We start from the raw sequence: 13,219 nt of genomic DNA, 5'->3' as shown, positions 1-13,219 counted from the left end.
TGGGTTCAAATCCCGTGGTGATGTAGTGGGTTCAATTGTCGTGGTGTTGTAGTGGTGGGTTCAATTCTCGTGCTATTGTAGTGGGTTCAAATCTCGTGGTGTTGTAGTGGGTTCAATTCTCGTGGCGTTGCAGTAGTGGGTTCAATTGTCGTGCTATTGTAGTAGTGGGTTCAATTCTCGTGGTGTTGTAGTGGGTTCAATTCTCGTGGTGTTGTAGTGGTGGGTTAAATAATCGTGGTGTTGTAGTGATGGGTTCAATTCTCGTGGTGTTGTAGTGGTGGGTTTAATTTTCGTGGTGTTGTAGTGGGTTCAATTCTCGTGCTATTGTAGTTGTGGGTTCAATTCTCGTGGTGTTGTAGTGGTGGGTTCAATTCTCGTGGTGTTGTAGTAGTGGGTTCAATTCTCGTGGTGTTGTAGTGGTGGGTTCAATTCTCGTGGTGTTGTAGTGGTGGGTTCAATTCTCGTGGTGTTGTAGTGGTGGGTTCAATTCTCGTGGTGTTGTAGTGGTGGGTTCAATTCTCGTGGTGTTGTAGTAGTGGGTTCAATTCTCGTGGTGTTGTAGTGGTGGGTTCAATTCTCGTGGTGTTGTAGTAGTGGGTTCAATTTTCGTGCTATTGTAGTTGTGGGTTCAATTCTCGTGGTGTTGTAGTGGTGGGTTCAATTCTCGTGGTGTTGTAGTAGTGGGTTCAATTCTCGTGGTGTTGTAGTGGTGGGTTCAATTCTCGTGGTGTTGTAGTGGTGGGTTCAATTCTCGTGGTGTTGTAGTGGTGGGTTCAATTCTCGTGGTGTTGTAGTGGTGGGTTCAATTCTCGTGGTGTTGTAGTAGTGGGTTCAATTCTCGTGGTGTTGTAGTGGTGGGTTCAATTCTCGTGGTGTTGTAGTAGTGGGTTTAATTTTCGTGCTATTGTAGTTGTGGGTTCAATTCTCGTGGTGTTGTAGTAGTGGGTTCAATTCTCGTGGTGTTGTAGTGGTGGGTTCAATTCTCGTGGTGTAGTAGTGGGTTCAATTCTCGTGCTATTGTAGTAGGGGGTTTAATTCTCGTGGTGTTGTAGTTGTGGGTTCAATTCAGGCGCACAGTGGAACTTTGGGAGGCAACACTATTTATTATTAACACAACGGGCAACTCTTAACATAGCGTGGTGACCACCGACCTATCCTCGCTAACACTGACGCTCTCATACGACTGGCGTGGCCAAGCCAGGAGGGCTTCTGGTTGGCCACGCTGACTTAAGGCTTGACTCTTCTTCGTCTTGACGAGGCGTCTTCACGAGACTTCTTCACGAGGCGTCTTTACGAGGCGTCTTCATCCCGGACACGAGCAGCCCCGCACCAGGTGCGGAGCCCGCTTATACCCGCCTCCGCGTGAATGCGACGGAAAACAAAGGGTCGGTAATTCGGTAAATCAGCAGAGGAACCTTCCGAGAGCCGTGTCCTCTCCACCCCCCTTCTCCCCCGGAGACTTGGGGGTCATCATCCAGCTCGGTGCGTCTGAGTGGTGGAGGGAGCGTGCGGACCGCTGAAACTCAAGATGGACACTATTTTAAAACCGAATGCCTCCGATTTCATGGGGAGCTGGAGGGGTGAGCGGGGTCGCCGCTGCTTCGTCTGTTTTAACAGAACTGCAGGAGGCAGTGCCAGGCAGCGTTAGTCACCGGGCCGAGTGAAGGGCTGGGGCGCTGCTCCTGTTGAGGACTAGCCTGGGCAGGGTTTACCTGTGTAAATCTGGCGAGTTGAAGGGTTCGTGGCGTTGGATGGTGGTGGGAGCACGATTGAATTTGGGGGTCCGGACGTATGAGACTCCTGGGCCAGAGCCGTCCCTTTGGGGGTACAGCGAGTCGGGGTGACCGGCCCCAGGCCCCGCGCTTTGGGGGATCCCGCGCGTAGACGTCACGGCGTCGGGGTGGGGGGTGCCCTGCACCCCCCCTCTATGGACGACCCTGGGTCTGGCTTATAAAAAAATCAGCCGTTCGTGATATCCCACTTTGAGTGCACTGTTCCACAGCGACGCTCACCCCACTGATCTTACACAGCGACGCTCACCCCACTGATCTCAGTCTCAAACACCGATCGGCCTCTCTCACCGAGCGATCTCGCTGTCGCTCCCATCGCGTTCGTTATGTTTATAATCGCATTGTAAATACTGAGACGAGAAGGGGAAACAGTGTAACGTTAAACGGCAGCAGACGCGTCTATAAATGTTGCCACAAATCACAACCGTGGCGCGTGTCTAGGCCGGCCGGGACCCAGCAGGGCTCACAGAGAACCGGGGAATGAGGTGCGAGCGGAGTGTGGTGTGTGTGGTGTGTGTGGTGAGTGTGGTGTGGGTTGTGTGGTGTGTGTGGTGAGTGTGGTGTGGGTTGTGTGGTGAGTGTGGTGTGGGTTGTTTGGTGTGTGTGGTGAGTGTGGTGTGGGTTGTGTGGTGTGTGTGGTGAGTGTGGTGTGGGTTGTGTGGTGTGTGTGGTGAGTGTGGTGTGGGTTGTGTGGTGTGTGTGGTGAGTGTGGTGTGGGTTGTGTGGTGTGTGTGGTGAGTGTGGTGAGTGTGGTGTGTGTGGTGAGTGTGGTGTGGGTTGTGTGGTGTGTGTGGTGAGTGTGGTGTGGGTTGTGTAGTGTGTGTGGTGAGTGTGGTGTGGGTTGTGTGGTGTGTGTGGTGAGTGTGGTGTGGGTTGTGTGGTGTGTGTGGTGAGTGTGGTGTGGGTTGTGTGGTGTGTGTGGTGAGTGTGGTGTGGGTTGTGTGGTGAGTGTGGTGTGGGTTGTGTGGTGTGTGTGGTGAGTGTGGTGTGGGTTGTGTAGTGTGTGTGGTGAGTGTGGTGTGAGTTGTGTGGTGTGTGTGGTGTGTGTGGTGAGTGTGGTGTGGGTTGTGTGGTGTGTGTGTGGTGAGTGTGGTGTGGGTTGTGTGGTGTGTGTGGAGAGTGTGGTGTGGGTTGTGTGGTGTGTGTGGTGAGTGTGGTGTGGGTTGTGTGGTGTGTGTGGTGAGTGTGGTGTGGGTTGTGTGGTGTGTGTGGTGAGTGTGGTGTGGGTTGTTTGGTGTGTGTGGTGAGTGTGGTGTGGGTTGTGTGGTGTGTGTGGTGAGTGTGGTGTGGGTTGTGTGGTGTGTGAGTCTATTGTGTGAAATATTATGCAGGCTGTGGGGTGTGCGTTATATTGTGTGTGGTCTGTGCTATGCAACGTGTGTATTGTGTGATATGTGTGTGTATTGTGTGATATGCGTGTGTATTGTGTGATGTGTGTGTATTGTGTGATATGCGTGTGTATTGTGTGATATGCGTGTGTATTGTGTGATATGCGTGTGTATTGTGTGATATGCGTGTGTATTGTGTGAAATGCGTGTGCTATTCGCCTCTGAAAAAAAATCACTTTTCAGTTTAAATTGGGCGCTGTGTAAAGAATATAGCATGCTCTGTGTGGTGTGTATTGTGTGGGGTGTGTATTGTCTGGGGTGTATTGTGTGGGATGTGTATTTTGTGGGGTGTGTAATGTGTGGGGTGTGTATTGTGTGGGGTGGTGGTGCTGTGTGTGGTGTGTATTGTGTGGGGTGTATTGTTTGGGGTTGTGGTGCTGTGTGTGGGGTGTATTGTGTGGGATGTGTATTGTGTGGGGTGTGTCTTGTGTGGGGTGATGGTGCTGTGTGTGGTGTGTATTGTGTGTGGTGAGTATTGTGTGTGGTGTGTATTGTGTGTGGTGTGTATTGTGTGTGGTGTGTATTGTGTGTGGTGTGTATTGTGTGTGGTGAGTATTGTGTGTGGTGTGTATTGTGTGTGGTGTGTATTGTGTGTGGTGTGTATTGTGTGGGGGTGTATTGTGTGGGGTGGTGGTGCTGTGTCTGGTGTGTATTGTGTGGGGTGGTGGTGCTGTGTGTGGTGTGTATTGTGTGTGGTGTGTATTGTGTGTGGTGTGTATTGTGTGGGGGTGTATTATGTGGGGTGGTGGTGCTGTGTCTGGTGTGTATTGTGTGGGGTGGTGGTGCTGTGTGTGGTGTGTATTGTGTGGGGTGTGAGTGAGTATTGTGTCGGGTGCGAGTGTGGGAATCCACGACCGTGTGAGTGGTGAAAGAAGGAAGCCAACAATCATTGCCTCTGATGGGTGAGCTAATAGGGCACAGCAGCGAGAGGCAATCACATTCTCATTATGAGCGCTCACAATTATTCCCAACGACGCCTCGAATAATAAAGCCACGGCGTGCCCCCCGCCCCCCGCCGCCGCCACGAATGGCTTTGTGAGTCCCTACGCCCGGAGGGAGAAGTTGCTGCTCGTGCCACTGAGCCGCACGTCCTCTGCTGCTCTTGTCTCATCGCCTACAGCTGAGCCGGGAACCGTTCCGTCTTAGGTGGCTAGGAGATGTTAACGCTCTCGCCCGACACGCAGGAGGTCGTTCAGAGTATATTTGACTGCTATACATTCCCACGTGATAAGCCACTTCGTTGAGCTATCATTTGTGGCCAGGTGGCTTCTTAGAGAGAGCCACATAGCTCAGTGGGCCATACCTGGTCACATACCAAAAAAAATACTTGCATTATTTCGTTACGTCCGCACGGCTGCGGTAGCTGCCACTCCTTCGCTCGCTCGTTATACGGGCACGGGCGTTGAGGCTGCGCTGCTGATGAGCGGGGCGAACTGCGAACGCCACGCGAGCCATCGAGAAGTGGCCTCTACATTAGTACGGGATTTGCACCGAGCCAGGATCTGAATCTTTCGGAGGGGTCTTTTAATCCTGGAGGAATCTGATGAGCTATGAAGCTCTTTTTTTGTTTATAGATATCCAGTCCCACGGCACGCCAGCCGGTATATCTGGCTGACTGAATGAGTGTCAGCAGCCCCAGTGGCTCGGCGGTAGGGCGAGCCGCTCGCGATCGGAGTCGTGCGAGTTAATAATCCTGGTCGGGACTTGACTCAGCCCAGCGACCCTCCGGAGTCAACAGCAGCAGCAATACACATTAAAATACCACATCACTTTGTGGAAGAGTCACCGGTGGGTGGTCCCGCCCATATCAATGTGGAATTTCCACCACCGACTCAGGTCTGTGAGCACCAATGCTGCAGTGTTCATTTGAGTGGCAAATCACTCCGTCTCTCGCTCTTCCCGTGCTCATGGCGGCGATGGCGAGCCACGGGTAACGCGGACGAGGATTTCGTTTGCGTGGACGGGACGCCTGAATCACGCCTCATCCAAAGAAAAAAGATCGCCCGTACAGCCTCAATCGAACTCATTTCTCTTGGATCGTAGTGCGGGGCGCTCACCGCTGCACCACCGCTCCCGACAAGGGTACGGCACGAATACAAAATCCACCACGGCCATCATCTCGGCGGACCCTGCTGCCACCCCCAGTCATGGGAGATCACGTGTCGAGCGGAAACTACTCGGGGGTACGGCGACGGCCGCTATGGGTTGGATTCCTCCGCCCCCCCCCACTCCTCTTCCCAGCGAGCGCTGTGAGAATTCGACCCCGGCCCAGCCCGGCTGCTCCTGGGTATCAGCTGTTTCGCATAAACAATGGTTTAGACATTTCATTCATTCCTCTTTCTCGCTCGCCTCAATCCATATACTCATCGATTGCTTTCTCGTCTTATTTTTGGTTTAGCAACCCTGACCTAAAAGTCGTGGGAATTCCACATTTCCTATGACCGCGGTGTCGTCCATTGCTCTTGCATGTCCTTACGCAACAACAAGGTGGCGGGTGGGGGGAGGGGGACGAATCTCTGTCCATAGCACACCCACTGTTGTCTTCCCCAAAAAGTGCTATCAATTTTAGCGACCGCGGAGAGTTGATGGGCTGAGTCACCCCCCCCCCCACCAAACCCCACCGCAACGAAGGATTTGAACTCGCAACCCTGCCGACTGCGAGTCGCTCGCTCGAGCGCCTATCGCCACCGTGGCGGCTATAACGAGACAACAGCGCGCTGCTTCTCTTCACAAAATAAAACCGCCGACGAGGGCCACCGCGAAGGAGGCTGATCCCAGTGCAAGCGGCTTTGGCCAGCTGGCGAATTGCCACCGGCACACGTTGAGCGAGGAGCTCCAGGATTGATTGCGGCACTTGTGCGCTCGGAATTGAATGTGGGAACAGGAGGGGGAGGGCAATTCAGCTGCCCACGGTCGCTGCCCCGCGCGTGCCCCGCGTGCTACCCGCGCGCGGAGGAGGGGGAGGCGGTGATGGAATGCGCCGCCAAACAGCGGCGCGCCACCCCCCCCCCCCCCGCTCCCCCGCGCGCCTCCGTCATCCGCGGCTGCTCCTCCTTGTCTCGTGCTGCTGCTGCTGTTGCTGCTGCTACAATAGCCGCGGCTTGACGTGCGATGACGTCGACCAAAAGCCTCGCGGCTGAAACGCGTCGACGTTTGACGGGGGCAGAGAGCATCACGACGACTGAGCTCGCCAGAGCCGTCCTACAGAGCGCGTCTGGCAGGCCTGCTCATTGCACGCAAGACGAGCGCCGTCCTGGCTGAGCGGGGTGTTCTCTGTAGCTGCATCAGCAGCAGTCGTCTGCACCTCTCTCTCTCGCTCGCTCGCTCGCTCTCACTGCGCACACAGCAGCCACCAAGCACCGTCCACCTTCAAGCAACAGCTCAAGGCTCAACAACATCACCGACACCTTTCCGGACACCACGCGGCCTGGCCTTGTCAAACAACGGCGGCGCTTCTGGTTGTCCACACGGCGGGCCCGGTGGTGGACACAGGGCGACGAGAGGCGGAGCGAGCGAGGAGAGAGAGAGGCACCCCCCCCACCCCCCCCCCCCCAGGGGATAGGCAAGCAAATAACAAGAAGCGAATTTTTTTGGTTCGAATTCCGTCAAATAACTCAATGTTTAAAGAGCCGCAGTGCCACGTGAATAACGGTCACGAAGCAGTCCTTCAAGAGCCGCATGCGGCTCCGGAGCCGTTGGATCGAGCTATTTATTTATTTACTTAGTTATTTATTCACCAACCCGCTCGTTTATTTATTTATTTGTTTGTTATACCTTGGGGGGGCGCAGCTGCGAGCCAAAGTGCGCGCACGCACGTGTGCAATACAACGTCGTGGAACCGTGAGTCCCACTGGTGGCACCCGTTTGACCCTGAGCGGGGTCCCACGTCCGTACGTCCCCAGGGCAGAGCAACACCTCTGGAGCGGTGGCACCCCTCGGGGGTAGGGGGGGGGGGCGCTGTGTCCTTGGGGCAGGGCGCGTCTGGCGGCCGAGTGGCACTTAAGAATGAGCTTCTAAGCTCAATGGACTTTACTTGGGAAGTAAACTTCTCCTGAACTTCTGCTCACACGAGGACGTCGTGGTCAAAGTTGTCTCCTGCTGCTCAGATGATCAGTGCAGCGGTTCTAATATCCCGTCCACAGATCTCAGCTTGTGGTGGACATATGGGGAGGGTTACAATCTGTTCTACGGGACAACTGCTGATGACTTTCCCCACAAAGTGGTGCTAATTTTTATAGACCCAGGAGGAACGATGGGCCGAGTGAACCCCTAACCAGGATTTTTGTTTTACTTTCAACCTTTCGAGTATGAGCCGCTCGCTATACCGCGCGAGGCGCCTGACCGGTTCGATGTGGTGGGTGCAGTCCCCTCCACATCAAACTGGCAGCCTTGCTGCTTCGACCAAAGTCGCTGGAATAAATCATCCCTCCCAGAAGGGATCGTGTGGCTGATGGTATGTGGAAATTATTATTGTTTTCACTTACGTACAGGGATATGCGTTTGTTTTACACTCGGACGCTCATGAATGTTTAGTGCTGTGCACAATCATGACGAGTCAGCCCTTCATCCACCCCTTCACGAAAGGCCTCCTGAGTCTCACGACTCTGATTCAGAAAGGGGTGGGAGGGGGGGGGGGTGCTCTGCGTGGCGATGTTCGGCCATTCCCATTCACGAATGTTTGGCGGGTACGATAAAAAAAAATCGTAATCGTCATTTCCATTCCCGTCATCATCATCATCATCAGCCGCAGCCATGGTGAATCCACTGCTGGATGAAGCGCCTCTCTCAGCTGTCGCCTTCCTTCACGGCGGAGCGATGTGATAATCCACGTGGCAGCTGTGCATGCAAACTACATTGGTCGTTTTGTCTCCTGCTCGGTCGCCCCCTCCGACGCGCCGCGCCCCGCGGCTGCCGCTCAGTGACTCAACCCCGTGGGCGACCGCTCCGTTTGGCTCCGTCACGACTTGTGTCGGTGTCGCCGTTCCATGTTTGGCAATGGTTTTTTTATTGTGACTCGTATGTTGTTGTTTTAATTAGGCCTTCGATTTTGGAGCGCTTGAATGACTGAATCGAATCCCACTGCGTCGCGTGCCTCCTCAGTCCAGGTCGGGGCACAGCGGCTCATCAAATGATTTCGTCTTCATCAGAATCAAAATATCGGGAACGCGCGCGTGTGGTGGATGATTGAGAAAGTGGGGGAGCGGTAGAACAATTGGCATTATTATTATTGTCGTATTGTTGTTGTTATTGCATTTCTTATTGTACCCACATGACGATGCAACCCACGGGAAACTCACTACGAATCGGCAACGTCGAAGTGGGTGCAGGGCGATGGCTGTGCGAGTGCGTGGACCGGCGGGGGTTGCGCGCGCTGCGCTACGAACCCGGCGGCCCCGAGTTCGATTCCCGCCCACGGCCACCGAACATCGGTGACGATTTACTTGAAACCGGTCCTGAGCATCCCCGTGAGTCGACTCGCACCTCTAAACGAGAATCCCCGGCGCGGTCGTTGAAGCATCGCCACCGGCGAAGCGAAAGGGACGGACGGGCGTGGTGAGGTTTTGGTTGTTGTTTTTTTTTTCGGCACATTCACTCGGCGTGATTTGCGAAGCGGGACAGTTGTCTGGCGAGGAGCCGTCGATCGGCGCTGCGTATTCGGATACGGGGAGCGTTGCCGCATTCGTACGGCGAGACAGTCCTTCGTCGTGAGCAGCAGGCCGACGCGCGGCACGCCGGCATCGTTCGCGGCCAAGGCATTCGTCTGTCACGGGCCATTAAACCGTAGGGCGCTTCATTAAAATGTTTAATGCCCCTTTTAAATATAAACGTTTTGGCAAATGGCCCAAGACAAGAAAATCAACAGGAGCAGATGTGAACGCTTGTTTTTGGATTGACTCACACACAATATCAGCGCTTAAAAATCTCGAGGTAAAACCGTGGCTTGAGTGCCACTCGGTTGTAAGCGCGTGCTCGCTGAGCGCGTGCGCGTGCTCGCTCAGCGCGTGCACGCGCGACTAAAGGGTGCGGCGTCCAGAATCAAAATCGGAATCTTCATTTGATCCGGACAAATCCGATGAGCTTCGAAGCTCTTGTTCACGGATGCTCGGTAGGGGCGACCACGGTAGTATTCTGTCTGTCTAGTTCTGTGCCCTTGCGACAGAGGAGGACGAGGAATAGCAAAACTACTCACATTGTTTAATGTTGTGGGTTTACTCCCCAACACTAATTGACACGTTTTGTTGTACGTGACAAACCTTACTAATTGGCTGTGTCGTGTGGTGGTGGTGCTAGTGGGTTGATGGCACATTTATATTTACGCGATTTTTACCCAAAAAAACCCTTAATTATGGAAAACTACACCAACTCCCTCCCTCTTTCTCACGTGAAGCCCGCTCGTCGTAGCCAGCAGCCCGACCTCGACATTGGCTTCTACCTCCCGAAGAACTCTTTGCTGCTGCTGCTGTAACCATCGCGCGCAAGGGGTGTAACGCACGCAGAGCCTCTGCGGTGCTGAAGGATGCGTCGATACTTCACCGCTCTGGTCTACCCCCCCCCCCCCCCCCGCCATCGCCGATAATTATTTACGCGTCTCAGCGATGTTTGCCGTGCGAAAGCGTTTATCGTCAGTAGCGAATAATCAGCTGCGTCGCCTCGCTCAGAGTGTTCGCTCTGCGCCGAGCAGGTTGAGCCACCGCGGAGTGCAAGTCTGAAACCTGATCCACGGCGCTGCGCAACGGTGCCAGGTCATCTCCCCCAGGGTCGTCATCTGACACAGAGGTGGACTCCGCATGGGATTGTCACCGTGACACATCGCGTGATGCGGCGACGATTTTTTAAAAAAATTACAGAGTGGAATTAAAGCAATTTTTTTAATGTTACCAGGTGAGGCCCCACTGAGCTACGCAGATTTTTTTTTTTTCAGAAGCGACCTGGCCATCACAAATGATAGCTCAACGAAGTCGGGGCATCATCACGTGGATATTTAATGCATCCAAATACTCTAATATAGCGTGACGTTCATTGTAAATGTTGAGGGGAAAAAATCGGAGGACCCGGAGAAAAATCCACGCGAACCCACGGAGAGAGAGAGAGAGAGACACGCAAACTCCAAATATACAGCAGGCGTCAGGGTCGGAATCAAACCCACGACTTCCTGCGTACGAGGTGAGGCAGTTAACTTATCGCCACGCAGCGCCTCTGAAGTAAAACGCAAAAGCAGAGGCGCATTTCGATAACCAACCACAAGCGACTGGCCAGAGCATTGGCACTGAATGGCTGGGGGTGGGTGGGGGAGAGTCTCGCAGAGGGCCTCACAGCGAGATTCCAGCATGAATGAGCACCCCCCCCCCCTCCACATGGGATTCGTTCTGCCCGGGGCCTCCGGGAACCGCTGAGCGGCCTTAACCTTGGGGCCACGCGGCTGCTCACGGGACCAAAGCGACGGGGGCAGTTGAGCCGCTCTCAACCCAGCGTGGAGCGGCCCTTGTGGGGTGACTCAGAGACACCGGGAACTTCGCTGTCCACCCACCCCTTAAGGCGCAGTGACCACGCGTGACGCGACACACGGGGGTCACGGCGCGCTGCGGGACACAAAACGCTGCGTGGTCAAGTCGACGTTTTGTTGTGCTATTCTTTTATTTTTACAATGTGTCGTTTTTTTTTTCATTCATCGCGAACGGAACCCACGTGTTTTACCTTACCGTGCAGAAAACACGTGGTCGATGACGAGAGATACGGACCACAAACTGACAGGAGCGCAAAGAGGCACGGGGGAGGGGGGAGGGGAGCGATGCTCGCTGGGAACGGCATTGGGAGTCAGAAAGAGGAGCACGTGGATTAGAGAACGTACGCACGTTAACGACGTCATTCTAGACTGTCAGGCAAAGCGAGCGAGGCGCTTGTGAAGATGCGTCAGTCTAAGGGGCGCTGCATGATTAAAAGAGTAATGAGGAGTGGAACGCGTCCGAGAGACGATCGCCCACCGAGGAGACGGAGCGATGAAATCGGCTCACGTGCAGGTGCTAAGTGGATCGTTGCATCGAGAGATTATGAGAAAAATTGGCGGTGGTTTGAAAAGGGTTTCATCCAGCAGTGGATCGATCGTAGCTGATTATGATGATAATAGCAGGCAAACAAATGTTTACTCCTCACGGAGTGCTTAGTCGCACAACAGAGGCACGCGTGAGCGCGCGCCCTTCATCTTGCGTCGAGTAACCGCGATTGTGACGCGGCGATTACGTTGGGGGTCGACAGCTATCACGTGACGGATCGCACCCAATCACAGGCGGCTATTCTTCGACACGCCACGGGAACCACAGCGCGTGAGACATGCAGCGCGACGCGAGTAGTGGCCGCTGCATGGAAACCGATTCGGTGTTGGAGCACGGCTGAGGTGACTCGACTTAGCGGAGGGGAACTCTGCGATTGAAACGAGCGGCATTACCGGCGGAACCCAGGTGAACCCAGCGGAACCCGACGTAACACAGTAGAACCAAGTGAAACCCAGAATAAACCCAGTAGAACCCAGCGGAACAAAACGTAACCTAGTGGAACCCATAATACCCAGTGGAACCCAACGTAACCCAGTGGAACCCAACGTAACCCAGTGGAACCCAACGTAACCCAGTGGAACTCAGTGGAACCCAACGTAACCCAGTGGAACCCAACGTAACCCAGTGGAACCCAACGTAACCCAGTGGAACCCAACGTAACCCAGTGGAACCCAACGTAACCCAGTGGAACCCAACGTAACCCAGTGGAACCCAACGTAACCCAGTGGAACCCAACGTAACCCAGTGGAACCCAACGTAACCCAGTGGAACCCAACGTAACCCAGTGGAACCCAACGTAACCCAGTGGAACCCAACGTAACCCAGTGGAACCCAACGTAACCCAGTGGAACCCAACGTAACCCAGTGGAACCCAACGTAACCCAGTGGAACCCAACGTAACCCAGTGGAACCCAACGTAACCCAGTGGAACCCACCGTAACCCAGTGGAACCCAACGTAACCCAGTGGAACCCGGAAGAACCCAGAGGGGCCCAGCGGAACTCAGCGGTGTATTCTGCAAACTGTTTATATACATACACACATATAATATAATACACTTTGACGTTGCTTTATATCCACGGCTGCGGAATGACCGAGGCGATGGCGCGCTCCGGGGTTACCTGCCCCGCCACGACGGCGAGAAGGACACAAACGCTGGGCAGCATGGCGATGGTGGTGGCGGTGGTGGTGGCGGTGGCGGTGGTGGCGGTGGTGGCGGTGGTGGCGGTGGTGGTGGCGGTGGTCGCCTCCTGCGCCACGCAGCAGCAGCAGCCGCGCACTCGGCAGAGTTGCGAAGCGCTCGAAGCCGCGCGCCTCCTTGCGAAGCGAGGCTGGAAGGGTGGCAGCGGCGGCGGCGGCGGCGACAATGACGAGGAGCAGGAGCAGGAGGAGGAGGAGCAGGAGGAGCGAGCGAGCGAGTGATCGAGACGGCACCGGAGCTGGCACTGCGCTGGCTGGGGGGAGTGAGAGGGACGAGAGCCTGCGGGAAGGAGGAGTGGGGGGGGGGGGGCACGCGGCTCGCGGAGCGCGCGGCTCTCTGCTCGTGTGAAGGGGAGGGATGGACGAGGGTATTATTAGAAGTATTTCTAGGCTCCCGACAGCGTGGCTAAACGGACAGTGCCAGCTGCTCCACGAGGCACCCGCGCGCCCACCACAGCTGCCCTCCCCCCCCCCCCCCCCCCAAGCCCGTAGCCACCGCCCAGGGTGCGCGAACCCGCGCCACTGGCTGGGTGCGCGTGCCGGAGGGCGCTGCGTAGCCGCCGGCCGCGGCTTTGCTGTGCGCGACCTCGGTGGGAGAGCTCCTCCCGCGCTGGGACGGCGATCCAGAGCTGAGCGGCGGCTTTTTAGCGCCGTCGGAGACGCAGCGGGAAGCGGCAGTCCCAGCACGCGAGACAATAGCAACACGGACGGGGGAGGCGGGGGGGGGGGGGAGACACGTGCCTCGGGCGGCCACCCACCATTGTACAACACGCACACGTGCACGTGTCGCT

The 13,219-nt window shown here is 55.4% G+C and overlaps 1 protein-coding gene across 1 annotated transcript in view; it reads right to left on the bottom strand.

Moving 5' to 3' along the window:
- The window catches only part of LOC116945729 (cadherin-15-like), a 40,088-nt gene extending 27,193 nt beyond the window's left edge, over positions 1 to 12,895 (bottom strand). Inside the window, exon 1 of the mRNA XM_032960233.2 lies at positions 12,350 to 12,895. Coding sequence (XP_032816124.2) covers positions 12,350 to 12,394 — 45 coding nt within the window. The 5' untranslated portion in view covers positions 12,395 to 12,895. The remainder of the gene's footprint in view (positions 1 to 12,349) is intronic.
- Positions 12,896 to 13,219: the final 324 nt, after the last annotated feature.

The sequence above is a fragment of the Petromyzon marinus genome, chromosome 25 (genome assembly GCF_048934315.1).
Source record: "Petromyzon marinus isolate PM22_M1 ecotype Great Lakes invasive population chromosome 25, UKy_Petmar_22M1.pri1.0, whole genome shotgun sequence".
In the NCBI taxonomy this organism is placed as follows: Eukaryota; Metazoa; Chordata; class Hyperoartia; order Petromyzontiformes; family Petromyzontidae; genus Petromyzon; species Petromyzon marinus.
This window is presented reverse-complemented; position numbering and strand designations above follow the sequence as displayed.